Source organism: Leopardus geoffroyi, chromosome A1 (genome assembly GCF_018350155.1).
Source record: "Leopardus geoffroyi isolate Oge1 chromosome A1, O.geoffroyi_Oge1_pat1.0, whole genome shotgun sequence".
NCBI classification, from domain to species: Eukaryota; Metazoa; Chordata; class Mammalia; order Carnivora; family Felidae; genus Leopardus; species Leopardus geoffroyi.
The window spans coordinates 108,372,696-108,390,820 of NC_059326.1; the positions used below are offsets into that span (position 1 = coordinate 108,372,696).

At 35.3% G+C, this 18,125-nt stretch overlaps 1 protein-coding gene across 14 annotated transcripts in view; it reads right to left on the reverse strand.

The window, feature by feature from the left end:
• RAPGEF6 (Rap guanine nucleotide exchange factor 6) overlaps nt 1-18,125 on the reverse strand; it is a 191,365-nt gene that overhangs the window by 118,262 nt on the left and 54,978 nt on the right. For all 14 annotated transcript variants that reach the window (XM_045487928.1, XM_045487967.1, XM_045487913.1 and 11 more), the window contains one exon: nt 6,133-6,276. In XM_045487928.1, the coding sequence (XP_045343884.1) occupies nt 6,133-6,276 (144 nt within the window). The remainder of the gene's footprint in view (nt 1-6,132; nt 6,277-18,125) is intronic.

Below are 18,125 nucleotides of genomic sequence, written 5' to 3' on the forward strand. Positions count from 1 at the left end.
TTAAATGCAGGTGCCATGATGGAGAAAGAGAAAAGCATGACCAGTGGCTTATCCTGTGCCTGAGAATGTAAAAAGCAACATAGGGGACAAGAAAGAAAAAAATGTAGTCTACTGAGGAACGTGGGACCTAGTTAAGAGAAGATAACAAGCATACCAAACAACCATACTGTTCCTTATTCAAAAATATAGCAGGAGCAAGGAGAAATCAATAAAAAGGGCTCTAATTTCATAAATGAAGTACCAGAACACCAATAAGATTTTTTTAAACCTTTGAAGAATGTCCCTATTTATATTTCAGTTATTGATGTTTTCACAAAAATGAGCATGAATGTTCTCTGGTATTCTGGAAATTCATTTCAAGTTAACTAAAGGCATACTTGGTGCCTGACTTTGGTGAAACCAAGATAATTCCCCCTTATTGATCCTGCTTTAATTTTACTATTTAACTTCACATATATACACCAGTATTAAAAATTCAATTCATTACATTTGAAAAATTTTCACCACTGATGGCAATTAAAACACAGCAATCAACTTTACGTAAAAAAAATACAGACATTCAGGAAATTCTTAAATAAGTTGTTTATTCTGTTTTCTGGAAGGCACAGTAGGAGACCATGCTGGACAAAAGGAGGAAATGTTAAAATTCAAAAAAAGGAGGAAATGTTAAAATTCAAACTGCTTCATCAAAGGACAGAATTACCTTAGGTAAAGAAGGCTCTAAGAACAGAGAGAGAGAAAAACAGGACCAAAGGAAAGGACCTCCAACAAAATAATGATGCTAGAAAGCTAAAAAAGTAAACTAGTGCCAAGTGAGGAAGACATTTAAAAACCAACTAATCTTGGGGCGCCTGGGTGGCGCTGTCGGTTAAGCGTCCGACTTCAGCCAGGTCACGATCTCGCGGTCCGTGAGTTCGAGCCCCGCGTCGGGCTCTGGGCTGATGGCTCAGAGCCTGGAGCCTGCTTCCGATTCTGTGTCTCTCTCTCTCTCTGCCCCTCCCCCGTTCATGCTGTGTCTCTCTCTGTCCCAAAAATAAAAATAAACGTTGAAAAAAAAAAAAAAATTAAAAAAAAAAAAAAAACCAACTAATCTCAAACTTTTTATTTTTTTTAAAGTTTATTCATTTTGAGAGAAACAGCACATGCAAGCAGGGAAGAGGTAGAGAGACAGGGAGAAAGAGAATCCCACGCACACTCCACGCTGTCAGCACAGAGCCCCATGAGGGGCATGATCCCACAAACCACAAGATCATGACGCAATCAAAACCAAGAGTCAGATGCTTAACCATCTGAGCCACCCAGGCCCCCCTCGAAAATATTTTGTGTTCATTATGAAATAGACACAAAACTTGCCAGAAATTTAAAAGGATAACACTACATATAAATAAAAACTATTTTCTTCCCATGTCCGAGGACTGTTTTGCAATTTACACTTTAAGACACTTGAGCTAAACTACTGGCTTTGCTAACTACTATCACAAAGAAGCTCTTCAAATCAGTAATCCCAAAACCAGTGATCAGTTTTTGGCAGACATCTCCTGCTGTCATTTAATTGGACTCTAGCTACTTACTGTATACAGAAAAGCACACTTTCAGTGACTTTCATATACATTGAGTAACCCCTTTACCTCTTACGGTTGGACAAAGAAATTACCTTGTTTGAAGTGAGCTACTATGAATACACACTACAAAAATAATTGGGGTGCGGTGAGGACAGCGGCAGTTGGCTGACTATTGGTTGTCCTAACCTCAAGCCAGCCTGATTTTCTTTTTCCTTTCCCTTTGCTCTAATTCTTTAGCTTGTTTTTGATTATATTAACATATTTAAATATCTTTTCAATAACTTTTTTTTTAAGTTTATTTATTTATTTTGAGAGTGAGCGAGTAGGTGAGAGACAGAGATAGGGAGAGAGAGAGAATCCTAAGCAAGCTTCACACTGTCAGCACAGAGCTGGATGCAGGGCTCAACCTCATGAATCGTGAGATGGAGACCTGAGCTGAAACTGAGAGCCGAATGCTTAACTAACTGAGCCACCCAGGCTCCCCAACATGCTTAAATATCTTGGATGTATTTCATACTCAGCTACAGAATAAATAGGAAAATCATTTTGTAAGCAACAAAAACAAAGACTGAGTATTTACAATAACAAGAGGAATAGAAGTTGCTGACATAATGAAAGTTTTTCAGAGCACCAAACACTAGGCAGAAACTTTTACATAAATTCTCTCATTTAATCCTTTCATAAATTTATAGATTATTTATCAACACAGATGCAGGAAAGTTACAAAATGTGCCCAAAGTTACGCAGGAATCTAAAGAAGCTGATGGGGGGAAAAAAGGCAATCTTATTTTGAAAGATAGTAAGTTCAGAGGACACAATGATGATGGTTCTGTTCACATTTTCAAGGCAAGTATCGGATGTGAGAGGTGGACAACTGAACATATGATTACAATACAGTCTCATGAAAGATCACAAATATATACATGGGATACAGAGATGTGTACCTAATTCTTCCCCAAAATCACAGAGGCTTCCCATGAAATGATATGGAATTGAGTCTTGAGGACAATTAAGATTTTTGCCAAAAAGACAAAAAATAAAAGAACATTCTAAGTAAAAGGAACAGTATATGTAAAAGATGATTACACCAACAGGTTTCTCAGCCTTCAACACATGCATATCCACACATATACAGTCATCATATTGCAATATTAATATGTATATCAAATATCATGCTGTATACTTTAAACTTACATAGTGTTATATGTGAATTATATCTCAGTAAAGCTGAAAATAGGGGCACCAGTGTGGCTCAGTCAATACAACGTGTGGCTCTTGATTTCAAGTCAGGCTGTGATCTCATGGTTCATGGACACAGTAATTAATTAGGTATCTTTTAATGAAGAGATTATGAAACACTTTCCAATTTAGAAAAAATTTTCCGTATCTCTTAAAATGAAAAAAATACTCCTTTTACAGTGTAAGTGGGCTGGAGTAGTATGAGAGATGCTATTACAAGAGTTCTAGAAAGAATGGCAGTGAACATTAAGGCAATCACATGGAGAGACTGACAGGTGAGGAGGGTATACATCTTGAAACATTTGAAAGGAAGTGTCTAGAGATATTACTGAGTGATTAGACTATGAGTGTACAAACATGTTCCCATGTACTTCAGCAACCACCCCATAACACAGGCAGACAAATATTAACCTCAGTTTCTGAGCTAAAGGAACCAAAGCATGAAGGATTTAGATGAAATGCCCCAATCATACGGAAAGTAAGGAAGAAGTCAAGACAGATGTCTCCTGTAACTGCTTGACTATTTCCAGTTGGCATAATTACCCATCTTATTCACTGATTACTCCCAATCACCTTTTTGCTATTTCTAAATATGAAACACACCTTACCAAAGATCCAAACCTTAAAATATTCTCACAGAGAGCATCTGAAAACATTTAAATTTGTTGAAAACTCTGAGAGGAATACCCAAAGAAGTTTCAAAAACATAACTGTCAGGAATGCTCTTTTAACATTAAGAAAAACAACCTTTCCCTTTCCCATTATGGTTCTCATCTTTACATAAAGCAATATATGACAAAAATATGAAAATAATTCATAAAAATAAACCATTCTTTTCAATCATTCTAAGCATTCAGTTACAGAATAAAATATGCCAAGTCTTTAGTACTCATAAAACTTTGATGTATAGGTTATATACTAATAATACTTATGACAAAGGATAGTAACAAATTATTCCGTACATCTTTAAGAATTTTTGACCTTCAGCAGTTTAGCAAGAAAAGGTTGATGATAGTTTGCAAATGAAAACATAAACTCAGCTACTGTCTAAAAGAAAAAATGCTTCCTTTTGATCTCTCTGAATCAAAGAGAAGAACAAAAGAAGTAAAGGGCCCCAGAGTAGCCATAAAACCAATTTTCTACTGGATGTTTTCACAAATACTAATTAACATTTTTGCTACACAGCAGCATCCTTATCTAGACCAACTATCAATATATAGGTATTTGAACAGACACATAGGTTTTACATACTGGTGACTTTAATGAAAAGTAAATGAAAAGCTCTTATAATCTTTTCCAAGTTGCCTGCAAACACACACTATTATTTCAAGAAACAGCAAATGCAAGTATCATGACCAAAAATCTAATCTCATAGTTATTAACTACCCTGAATCAACTTAGCTCTTCCCTCTGCCAAATCCCTGACAGTACTTAGTAGGCTGAGTACTTAAAACTAGCAATAGAAGCCTTTAAATGCAACAATGGCACACTTCACTTAGACTCATCAAATGGACTGAATCCCAAGCAGTGTGACTGTTGCTCTTTCTGGTCCACTCAGGAACCCAGCATAACCCCAAGACGACAACTTTCAGCACACATGAGAGTTACAAGTAAATGACATGAGCATAAGCTATAGCTACCTAGAGGAAATATAGAATCTATTAAGCTTCATGACATGACACTAAAATAATCTAAGAACACACTAGAACTGAGACTGAAGTAATCCAAACACACATACAAACTATGCACTCTAGCTCATATAAGGAAAACCAAATAATGCAATTAAAGGTACTTTAATTTAGAAATTCTACTTCTTAGAACTTTTCTAAAGAAACCAATAACTGGGCACATGTAACCACAAAGATAATTAGCGTTAAAAAAAAAAAACCTAAAAATTCTGAATGACCAAATATTGGGGAGTAAATAAATTATGACAATTATTATAATGGAGTATTAGGACACTATAAAGAGACACTATTAAGGGTAATGTAAAAAAATTTTCTTTAAGAGCATTCAAAGATGTTCAGATTACACATGTAAGTTTTAAAAAGTTATAAAGCAGAACACATGTTTAAGTTTTACAAGTTGGCCAAAAAGCTTATATATTTATCTTTAGGTAGAAAGAACCTTTATCCAAGAATATACAAGATATCATCAACGGTTACATAACTGGGTGGTAATGACTAGTCAACTTTCAATTTTTCTAAAACAGGCATGTATTACTTGCATAATAATGCAAAACATGTTCATTTAAATTAATTCCTTACGGGGGAATTTATTACATAAAAAGAAATTATTTTTTTAAAGAAATGATTAAATAAAAAGAACAGGAAATGAACACTGTGTACCTCTGGATGTGGTGAAAAAAATAGGGGATCATTTAATGTACCTCTTTGTTGTTGGAAATAGAAATGTATGGAATCAATGAAGTTAGGCAAACATAGCTAAATCCTTTGAGCTGTCTTAAATGTAACACTTATTCCACTATACAAAACTCCCTAAATAATCCTCCTTACTCCTAACATGGAAGGAAGCATTTCTGTTTCTGACAACCAAATGAATTAAACATACTCTCGGGAATTTTGTTGCAATCAATCTCTAGACTGTTTTTATATTTATATTTTATATTTTGCAATCAATCTCTAGACTGTTTTCTTTGAAAACTGATAAAATACACCTGGATTTAGTCTTTCTTAAATTATTCTTACTTCTTGATTCAAATACTTTTTAGTTTAAAATGAAGTTCTCTACAATTACAAAACTGAAGATTTCTGGAGAAACAGCTTATGTTTCTTGTGGTGTGACAAAAGCTAATTATTTCATCTGCTTCTCTTTTTTCAATATTTGCATGTGAAAACCTATCGCTAACACTTGCGCATGTTTCTGTACTAACACACAGTATTTGTATTTCTCTCATATCACAAGGGAAAAAGTGACATATTTTTCTTTCTTTATATGTCTTACAGCTTATCAGGAAAAAAGCTCCCAACGAGTCTATTACCTGAGTTCTCAGCTAGAACTCTAATCTATATTCCATTCAGGCAATAAAAAGGCAAGAAAATCCACAAGTTCTAAAAAGATATGGTAAGAACTTTTTTTTTTTTTTTTTACATTATTTAAACAAAACCAAAAGTAAAACAAAACTTCCACTGGTACATACAATCATTTCTACCAAACTCAAGTGAGAAGTATTTTAACAAATGAAATACATTTGTCTCAAAATTTTATCCATTAAGCCCAAAGTGATGCTATTATCAAAAATATATGTAAATTAAAGATACTATATATAAAAATTAAGGAAAATCCATGAACTATTCCTACATATACTCACAGAAAGATAGCTGTTAATGTCCAAGTCATCGGTAATGGTTTGGCGCTCTCCTTTATAATTAATTTTCCGAAACCTTCGTCGAGACTGTCTGGCAGGAATTTCTCTTTGTAGAATACTATCTTCATTATCTTTGGAATTTTCTACCTGAAACACATGTTCACATTCCTGATTAAATATCCAATTTTTCCATATTACTGACAGTCTATGGAGTCTTAACAGGCTCATAAGGAGGATTCATTTACTTCTTGCAAGAAACTGCCTCAAGAAAATAGTCTGTATAGGACAATGTTCATGAGTTAAAGATTAAAGATGACATTATAATAAAGATCTGTAGACCACAGTTTCCTTCCAGGAAATAGTCTCACTCACATAAACATATAACCTCTAAGTAAAGTCACTTACCAGAAATGACAGCTGTTAACTACACCTACACGTTCAATAATTACTACCTCTGAGTTAATCCAATTATAAGCTGCCTGATTATACATTTATTTAGGGAACAATCATGGTTATGATTTCAGTGAAATGCTAAACGGAAAAACAAAAATGTTATGAATTCTTCTTTGGTGTCCATCTTAATGTATGACAACAGCCAAGAGTAAGGCTGGCATCTTTTTTTAAGATTTTATTTTTAAGTAATCTCTACCTCCAATGTGGTGCTCAAACTCACAACCTCAAGATCAAGAGCTGCACACTCCACCGTCTGAGCCAGCCAGGCACCACAAGTCTGGCATCTTTTAAGAAAGAAGTGAAAACTAATAATTACTGAGGCCTTAAAATGGGCCAGCATGCATAAACATACTACTGAGTTCACACAGCAGTCCTGTAAGCAAGTATTACTATCTCTAGTTTACAGATGAACAAAGTAAAATCCAAAGAGACTGATAACTTTCCACTCTCACAGTGAAATACTCACTATTAAAGGTGAGTTGGTGGGGTGTCTGGGTGGCTAAGTCAGTTAAGTGTCTGACTTTGGCTCAGGTTATGATCTTGTGGTTCGTGAGTTCGAGCCCTGCATCGGGCTATGTGCTGACAGCTCAGAACTTGGAGCCTGCTTCAGATTCTGTGTCTCCCTCTCTCTGCTCCTCCCCCACTCACGCTCGCTCTCTCTCAAAAACAAATAAACAAAAAAAAATTTATAGGTGAGTTGGAATAAAGGTCTGTCTCCAACGCTTATGGTACTGATACAAGACCACATTGCCTGTCCAGTCAGACTAAACCATACTTTTTGAAATTATTTTTAAAAAGGCATACTGATGTTCTAAAGTAAATCATGTAATTAACTTCACATCACATACATAATAATTTCAGTTTCCCCCACAAGTTTTCCTTCAAATGTTCTATCCTTTGCTATTATCAAAAATTTCTAGTTACCCAAGTGTGAAAATTTCATGAATAATCCTAATTTCCCTGCTTGTCTTCCAAATCTTATCTTCAATCATTTCTCAGAACTTCTCAATTTTTGTTTTAAGAAATTCCTCTCACACTGCCCTTTCTTTCATTGCCATTACCACCATTCATTTTTCAAGTCTTACTTCAGTCCTGAACTACAATATATAACAGTTGATCCTGCTGCTTTAGTCCTGTTCCTCTCCAATTCCATCCTATATGGTCCAATAAATCCCCCAGATAAATCATCATGTCTCCTGTTCAATGGACCTCTAATAGTTACTAAATAAATTTTAAACTATTAAAACTGATATTCAAAAGCCACATATACTCCATCTCCAAAATGTTTTTTATTACTTTATCTTACACAAGTAGGCCTGGGAAAACTGCTTCTTTATTCTTCTCCCCACACACACAAAAATCCCTCTCACATAAAAGCTCTAATGAGATATGCAAAATTTCCTGATGATTTCTCAGAAAGAGTTGATGTCTGTCTGCTTCAGTTATGAGAGGTATGAGAGTTCAAAAGTAGTGGCCAAGTCAATGTGACTACTCACTGGTCCCTATTAGTAACTTATATTCAACTTCCTTAATTTGTGCTACCCTACTCATTCTATCTTCACTTGCTGAAATACTACCAATCATTTAAGACACATTTCAATTACCATCTCTTCCATAACCAGAAAAAACATTCCTCTCCTCCAGATCATAATTAGTTTATTCTGTGTACACAACCTAGATTTCTCATTAAAAGGGCATGCTCTTGGGGCACCTGGGTGGCTCAGTAGGTTGAGTATCTGACTTTAGCTCAGATCATGATCTCACCTTTCGTGAGTTTGAGCCCCATGTCGGGCTCTGTGCTGACAGCTCAGAGCCTGGAGCCTGCTTCAGATTCTGTGCCTCCCCCCTCTTTCTCCCCCTCCTCCACTTGCACTCTGTCTCTCTCAAAAATAAACATTAAAAACAAATTATTTTTATAAAAAAAAAAAGGACATGCTCTCCAGTGCCTTCAGGCCTTTGCATATGCTGCTGTTCCTACTGCCACAAAGCCCATTACTCCTTTGCCAACATCTTGGCATCCTCCACATGCTTCATGACCCGGTTTAAACAACCCTTCCTCTACCCCAGAAAGCTGCTACCCTTTCTACAGCACTAAGCAGATCAACCATAATTATTACTAGATAAGCTCATCTCACTAACAAGTTTCCTAAGACAGGAAATGTATTATATATTTATCTTTGTTTACTTAGCATTCAAAAAGTTTGCCAAATTGGGCAATACATTAGATTCTTTCTCATCAGACATGTTAGATCCTTGGAAATACGTACTCAAGAAATATGAGGGTAGGCAGAATAAGTTACTATTCTGAACGGTAAAATCCAGAGACAGAGAGGAATAATAACCACCTCAACAACTAAAGAATTTTGAATAGGTAGCAATATATGCTACCTCCTTGAGATTCAATTTGCTCTTCTAAAAAATGATGGGAGAATTACCACAGAATCACTACACAATACTATGTACCAGAAACTTTAAGTTATACCATTTAAAGTTCACATGGCCCTATTACACAGCTACTCTTTCTGTTCTGATACATGGTACAGAGTCTCGTGAAACTTAAGTAATTCATACAGGTGGGTAAGGACTCAAAACCCACGTGTGACTACTAAAAAGTTCATCTCCTTCACACTGCCTTATCTCAAGGGATGAATTAGATCACCCACTTTAGGTGAAATTTCAATATCATATAACCCTTAAATCTTCCAATATCTACCAATTATTGAGCAATAGCAGAGATACACAATAAAGGCTTTTCAAAATATAAATAGTAAATTAAATCTAGGAAAGGAGTTTCTAAGCCTCAAAATTTTAAGTACCAAAATGAAAAGAAAAACCAAACAATATACGAAGGATTAAGTACCCTTAACGAATCTCCCTCCAAATACAACTGAAGTGTGAGATTTAAAAAAAATAAAAATAAAAAAATAAAAGCAAGCAAATGCATATCTCATGGCACAAAGGTAAGAAATCTAAAGGCCAACAACAAAGTGAAAGCAAATACCAGGAGACAGGCTACCAGATTTCTCAACTGTAGAGACTAGACCCTCCACTTTGATGGCTATAGGAAGTGAGAAAGTCAAGAAATAGAAAATCCACCAAAAATGGGAAATCCAACAGGAGACTTACTCGTGAAGCTCAACCCACTTACTTGAACCCTCACTGTTAGGGGTCTGGAGGAAAGGGCCCACTCTGCAGAGGAAGACAGTAAGAAAACTTGCTTGGCACTGAGAGAAGGGGGGGGCAGGGGGCAGGTGGAAAGCAACCAAACAAACAAAAAACATTTTCCCTAAGAATCTAAAACGTAAGTCATCCCTCACGCAGGTCTGTACTTTAAATCTGTTAATACCTTAACCATGTAAGTAAATTTAAAGGCATTCAGGACTGGTAATGTACATATGCTATGGGTAAAAACAAATCTAAAACCTCTTTGCAAGAATGCAACTTTAACCTAAACCTCAAAAACTTTCCACACCTAAAATTCAAGACATATGACCTCATGGACAAACATACTTTCTCCCTCAAAAAACAAGGGGAAAAAAACCCCAACTACAACAAAACCCCAACACGAGAACAAATAATAGACATGATGAACAATAACGGCCAGAAAAAGGACAAAAGACTCATACTTGCAAATACTCCCATGTATTTTAAGTATCAGAAAATATAAAGTTATAATAAAAAACCTTCAAACAGAAAGAAATTTGGAAATGAGCCAGAGATTATAAATAACAACTAAGAAGATAAGGCTTGACATGGACAAAGAAAAAAAATTTCTCTCAAGTGCCCTTCCTCCCCAATGCCAGGCTAGCAAACAATGAGGAATAAGCAAAAGCAGTGTTCATTTATGAAAAGGATCACAACATGGAGAGCCTGTCTGAAACCTAAGAGCAGAAGAAAGGCCTAAAACTGGGGGGTGGAACAAGAACACTTAGAAAAATCTTCCAAGAAACCAATCCCAATCCTAACCACAAAGTGAAACCAGAGGAATTTGAAAGCATTAGTGAACTAAAGGTAACTGTAATAATAAAAAAATCCAAACCTAGCTCAACTCTAGCAGAAGAGGTGTGGCAGGCTTAAACACTATCTATCCTAAGTCTCTATTACCTTACACACAATGTGTATCATTAAATCCAAAATAATGAGTCATATAAAAATAAAAAGGGTAAAGAAACAAACAGCAAAAACAAACAAAAATCTAATACACTGCTACAAGACAAAGCAAACAAGAGAGCAATCCATGAAAATCAGACATGACCCAGATACGGAAACTATCAGAGAATTTAAAGCAACTATGAATGATATAATAAAGGTAGAAAGGTAGACAGTATGAACAGATAAAAAATTTCAGCAGAAATAAAGAAAATAATGGAGTAAAATTACAATGTGAGAAACAAAAAACATGGTACTAAAGATGAAAAAGATGTTATGCAACTGAATTAAGAAGTAGTGAACTTAAAAGACAAAAAAAATTACCCAAACTGAAATACAGAAAAAAAAAAAAAAAAAAAGAGAGAGAGAGCAAAAAAAGAAAGATGAGGGAAGTAAACAGTGTATTGAGATGTAACTAAAAAAAGTATTAGGAAACTGGGCCAAAAGAAATCATACAGGATGCAGTATAAAGTCAGGATGAGATTTAAAAAAAAAAAAAATGGAAATCACAGAAGATACAGATAGGCTGAAAAAATTTAACCTATAAAGTTCAAGAAGGAGATAACAGAAGAACAAGATCATGTCCAAAAAAAAATGAAACTTTGATTAAAACAAAAACAAAACCCAAAGAGGTCCAACAAATCCCAAGCAGGATAACTGAAAAATACAAATACAAATTCATACAGCAATGATAAAAAGACTTTTAACATAGCCAGAAGGAAAATGATGATCCTCTATAAAGGAAGGTCAACTAGATTAGTAACTGACTTCTCAAAACAAATAAAAAATAAAAAAATAAGTGACAGAATGGGACTATATTGACTGCTGAGAAAAAAAAGGATTCTCCTCACCAAATTGCATTCATGGCACAACAATACTCAAGAATGCAAACACAGTTTTGATGCTGACACTTCGTAGTCAAACTTTAGACTTCTTCTTAGTATCTATGATTTTGTACAACTCTTTCACACTGGAAAAAAACTGATTACTAATGACGTTTATTTATACGTATATTAGTAACTACACTATATTAACAATAAGCTACAAGTTTCAATTATGTCCAAATATATCTTAAAAAAAATCTTTTTTTAATGTTTATTTATTTTTGAGACTCAGAGTGAGAGCAGGGGAGGGGCAGAAAGAGAGGGAGACACAGAATCTGAAGCAGGCTCCAGACTCTGAGCTGTCAGCAGAACCGGAAGCAGAGCTTGAATTCACAAACCACGAGATCATGACGGGAGCTGAAGTTGGACACTTAACCGACTGAGCCACCTAGGCGCCCCAAATAAATGTATCTTAAGGTGCAGAATTTCCTTTCATAATATACATATACATGTTACCTATCCACATATAACAGCTTTAACAATATCAATATTACCACCAACATCCTGGTACTACATAGTCTTGTTTCCTAATGATTTATGCATATACTGTAATAATAGTAATTACATACTATCACATAAATGTAATACATGTTTATGTATGTCTAATAATGTATGTATCTATACACACACACACACTAACAAAATTTTTAACATTGCCATTACTACTAAAGATAAGACTACTGGCCCTTTCTGTCCTTATGACTTATCCCATTAGAAATGCACAGACAAGGGGCACCTGGGTGGCTCAGTCATTTAAGCAATGACTCCTGATTTTGGCTCAGGTCATGATCCAGCAGTGGCGAGAATGAGCTCTGTGTTGGATTCTGTGCTGGATGTGGAGCCTACTTGAGATTCTCTCTCTCCCTCTTTCACTGACTCTCCCCAGCTTGCACTCCTGTGCTGCTTTCTCCAAAAAAAAAAAAAAAAAAGCACAGACAAAATACTGCCTTTTAAAGTCACTAAAAACAGGGGCGCCTGGGTGGCACAGTCGGTTAAGTGTCCGACTTCAGCCAGGTCACGATCTCACGGTCCATGAGTTCGAGCCCCGCGTCGGGTTCTGTGCTGACAGCTCAGAGCCTGGAGCCTGTTTCAGATTCTGTGTCTCCCTCTCTCTCTGCCCCTCCCCCGTTCATGCTCTGTCTCTCTCTGTCCCAAAAATAAATAAACGTTGGAAAAAAAAAAAAAATTGAAAGTCACTAAAAACAATAAATCTTGGTAGAATTATACCAACAATTTTACATATATGAAATTCACCTGTTTTGTTTTTGATTAAAGATTACATTTTTTCCCTCCTTTATGAATTATTTTAACTATATAAAAATCTTTGTAGGGCTGAACTAATGAGGTCAGTCTTCTTTCTCAGGTTTCTTCTAGCTCTTCTTTTTTATCCTTCCACATGTATTTTTGACAAAATCACCACCATACCTGATGGCATTTTTCAGTGGGATCTCATCAAATTTACAAGGTATCCAAAGGAAAATTAATAATTTTATGATAGGAACTCACTATTTAAGAACATGGTTATCTCATTTTTTTCAAATTTCTTAAATTTATAGCAAAGTATTTTTAAAGTTTTTTAAAGTTTTTATTTATTTTTGAGAGAGAGAGAGAGAGAGAGAGAGAGAGACGCACAAGCTGGGTAGGGACTGAGTGAGAGGCAGACACAGAATCAGAAGCAGGCTACAGGCTCCCAGCTGCCAGCACAGAGCCCAACACAGGGCTCGAACCCACGAACCATGAGATCATGACCCCGATTGAAGTCAGAGGCTTAACTGACTGAGCCACCCAGGCGACCCTACAGCAAAGTATTTTTATGTCAATGTATTCTTCTCTTATGTGATATGTATGTGTATGTGTGTATCAAACAGGTCAATTGCTTCATCTCCCAAAAAAAACTGCTGGGATTCTGATGGGGATTGAACTCAATTTTACAGGAATTTAGGCAATATTCCTTTCCCAAAAATCCTCACTCTCTTGATTTTGATCTAAAGATTTCAAAATTATTTATGGTTTATATACATGTTTCCTACAACTTTTTTTAGATCTATTCTAATGTATATGGACTTCTTGATGTTTACAACTGGTATGTTCACTAAATTACATTTTTCTAAATACCTGTTTCTCATAAATATAAATACAGTTGATTTCTGTATATGAATAAGCATCCTGTGACCGTGCTAAAATCACTTATTAATTCTAAAAGTTTATGTGTATATATTTTTTTATTTCCTACATACAAATCATTTCATCTGTTAAGGACAGTTCTATATTTTTTTTCCCAATCTATCCTCCTTCCCTTCCCTAAATTCACCTAAGCACTTCTTAGCCAGGGATTTTAGTAATGCTGAGCTTTCCATATATTCCCAAATTCCAGGATAAAATTTTCAATATTTACTGTATTAACACAGATACCTTTAATAAGGTTATGAAAGTTTCCTTCTTTTCCTAATTTGCTAAAAGTTTCAAAAATCATAAATGGGTTTTGAGTACTACCAAATACTTATTCTGTATCTATATAGATGATCATATGACTCTTTAATTACATTACTCTAATTTTCAAATATAGACATACCTCAGAGATATTGCAGGTTTGGTACCAGGCTACTTGAATAAAGCAAATATTGCAATAAAGTAAGTCAAATAAAAATTTTCACTTCCCAATGCATAACTTCTGTTTATAAAACACTGTTGTTTAGTAAGTGTGCAACAGCATTATGTCTAAAAAACAAAGTACATTCCTTAATTAAAAAATACTTTGATAAAAAATGATAACCATCCTCTAAGCTTTCAGTGAGCTGTAACCACTGATCATAGATCACTGTAACAAATATAATAATGAAAAAGTCTGAAATACTGCAAAAAATTACCAAGAAGGGATAAAAAGACACAGAGGTGAGCAAATGCTGTTTTAAAATGGCATCAAAAGAATAGCTCACCAAGGGTTCCACAAACTTTTAATTTGTAAAAACACTGTATTTGAGAAGCACAATAAAGCAAACTGCAATAAAACAAAGTACCACCTGCTAATTCAATCAAGCTTGCAACTCTGGAAATAAATTCAACATAGTCGTGATAGTTTATCCTATGTACCACTGGGATTTGATTTTCTAATAGTTTAGAATTTTTAGATTTTTCATTAAAATAAACAAACAAACAAGCTGAGGTGCCTGGATGGCTCAGTTGGTTAAATGTCCAACTCTTGATTTTGGCTGAGGTCATGATCTCAGGGTTTGTGAGTCCAAGTCCTGTGTTGAGCTCTGAGCTGATAGCACAGAGCTTGCTTGGGATTCTCTCTCCCCCTCCCCTGCTCGTAGGCTCGCTTGCTTGCTCACTAGCTCTCTCTCAAAATAAACATTAAAAAACAAAACCCACTAACCTGTGATAGTGCCTTTCTGTGATATGATGTACTTGTCAGGTTTTGCTATCACAATCAAACTGGGCTCTCACACACTACTTACATGTCAATAAAAATAAAATTAAACTGGATGCATTAAAAAAAAAAAGGCAATTAGCCTTTCTCTTTCAAGACTTTTTGTATTCTTTCTTATTTCAATGTTGGAAAAATTTCACCAGTGAAACAATGTGGGTGGATATTTCCAAATGAAAAGGTCTGTTAATTACAGATTCACTTTCTTCCTATAATGGATCATGAAGCTTTTCTATATGTATGCATGCATGAGCTTGTTTTGGTAAGCTGTATTTTTCAAGGAATTTGATGATCTAAAATTTAAAATTTAAGTTTTAAATAATTTTTTTATTTCTATCTTACAATGTGAGTGCATGAGCACGGGAAACAGGAGCAGAAGGAGGGAGGGGGGGAAGGAGGGAGGGAGAGGGAGAGAGACAAAGAGAATCCCATGACCCTGGAAATGTGACCTGAAATGAAATCAAGAGTTGGATGCTCAACCGATTGAGCCACCCAGGTGCCTGATAGTAAGCTATGCAACATGTTTTGTTCTTGACTACTTTTGACAAAGGTTTATCAAATTACTCTGTTCTGAGAAACAACTTTTACTTTTATTGATTCTCTTTAAGTTTGCTTTACATGTAACTGATTTTTTAATTTATCTTGTTTCTTGGCTTCTAATTTCTGTAGGTATAGTTTGCTGCTCTCTAATTTCTTGATGTGGATGCTTCACTGAGTCTCAGACTTTCCTTACAGCATTAAGGTTTAAATTGCTCAGCTAAGATGCAAGACGAATTTCATACATTTTCATATATCATCTTCATTCAGCTCCAAATATTTTCTCATTTTCATAGTGACTCTCTGACAAGTGATTTAAAGTATATTCCTGGGGGTGCCTGGGTAGCTCAGTTAGGCATCAGACTTCAGCTCAGGTCATGATCTTGCGGTCCATGGGTTCGAGCCCCAAGTTGGGTTCTGGGCTGACAGCTCAGAGCCTGGAGCCTGCTTTGGATTCTGTGTCTCTCTGTCTCTCTGCCTCCCCTCCTCACACTCTGTGTGTCTCTCAAAAATAAACGTTAAAAAAATAATAAAATAAAGTATACTCCTGAATTTCACAAGTTGCATTTTGTTCTAGTTATTTTTGTAATTGGTTTTTAGATTAATTCCATGGTGGTCAAAAAACAAACTAAAAATTAAATTCTTTCCTGAGATTTATTTTATGTTCCAGAGAATAGCCACATTTAAAAATAATCCATGTGCACTTGAAAAGTAGATGCATTCTGTTATTAATGGGTGTAATGTTCTCTACAGAACTATTGGGCAGAGGTTCAAATCCTCAAAATCCTTACTGATTCCTCACGCTTGCTTTATCACTTTTAGAGGGATGTTTAAATCTCTCACTGTCCTTGTGGATTTGTCAAGTTTTCTTTTTACTGATGACCACTTTTTATATATCTTATAGCTGTGTAAATAAGGGATGTAAAAATCTAGGAGTGTTTAACCTTGATACATGTTTATCATTAGGAAATACTGTTTTTGCATTAAATAATGCTTCTTGCCTTAAAGTACACTTTGAGGATTGGAGACACACCAGCTCTTTCAGTTAATGCTTTTAAGACACAACTTCTTCCATATAATTGTTTTCCCCTTGCTCTTTTTTTTTCCTCCTCCACTAATTCTCAGCCAGAAGACTGAGAAGTTCTGTTTCTTCTCAAACTTTATATTTACACTGCTATTTTTTTCAAGTGGCATATAACTTATGTTTTAAAATTTTTAATCTGGGGCACCTGGGTGGCTTAGTTAAGGGTCTAACTCTTCATTCTGGCTCAGGTCATGATCTCACAGTTCCTGAGTTCGAGCCCTGCCTTGGGCTCTGCAATGACAGCATGGAACCTACTTGGGATTCTCTATCTCCCACTCTCCATCCTGCCCCCACTCACGTGCACGCATGCTCTCTCTCTCTCTCTCAACTTAAAAAAATTAATCTAATAATTGCTTTTTTACTGGAATACTTATTTCATTTACATTTATTGTAATTTCTGATATACTTGAAGGGAAATCTAACATCTTATGTTCTTTGATCCTATTAAGTTGTTTCTTCTCTCCTGTGTTTTATTTTCATTTATTATTCCATCTTTTTTTGTTTGTTTGTTTTAAGTAGGTTTCATGCCTAACACAGAGCCCAATGTGGGGCCTGAACTCACAACCCTGAGATCAAGACCCAAGCTGAGATCAACAGCTGGATGCATAAGCAAGTGGCCACCCAGGTGCCCTCCAATTCTATTAATTGTAAGCTGTATATTTAGATGACATATATGCTTGACTTATTAAAGTCCACTATTAGTATATTTACCACTTTCTAGAAAATGCAAACATCTTAGTATTCTTCACTCCATCCCTCCTTTTCTTATGTCATGTGTTTAATGTGGAAAAGACACTTAAAACTGGTTTCTGTAGTCAATACACATATAAATTCTTTACACTGCCCTTATTTCTTTCTACCTATCTATGCTTCCATCTGTGATTCCCTCTTGCCTGAAAAACTCCCAGTTAGTAAACAGAGTGCCTGTATACAGATGAAAATGTTCTTAGCTTTTGTTCGAAAATTGTTCAATCCTTAACAAACGTACCTTAAATTTTTGCTGTCAGTAGGTGTTCTACCAGTTGCAGTGGTTTAAAAGTAATGTATTTTCTTTTTATAACTCTGTTCTTGGTTTCCGGTTTTACTGTAATGTGCTTATGCCAAAGTTTCTTTGTATTTATCCTGCCTTGAGATTGTAGAGTTCTAAAATCTGTGAGTTGATTTCTTTTGATAGTTTTGGAAAATTCTCAGCCATTCTCTCTTCCATTACTTCTGTCATGTTTTCCTTCTATGAATCCAATTACTCATGTAAGACATTTTCTATTATCTGTCTCCTACACTCCATCATGTATTTTTAAAGTTTTTTCTTCATCTGTTCATTTTCTTCCTGCTTATAATTCAGTTCCCTAACCCACTACTCAGCCAAGTTTTATCTTCTGTAAAACTCACCTGAGTTATTTTCATTTATAGATGTTTCTAGTTGTAGAAGTTGGAATTCATTCTTTCATTTTACAGTTTCTAA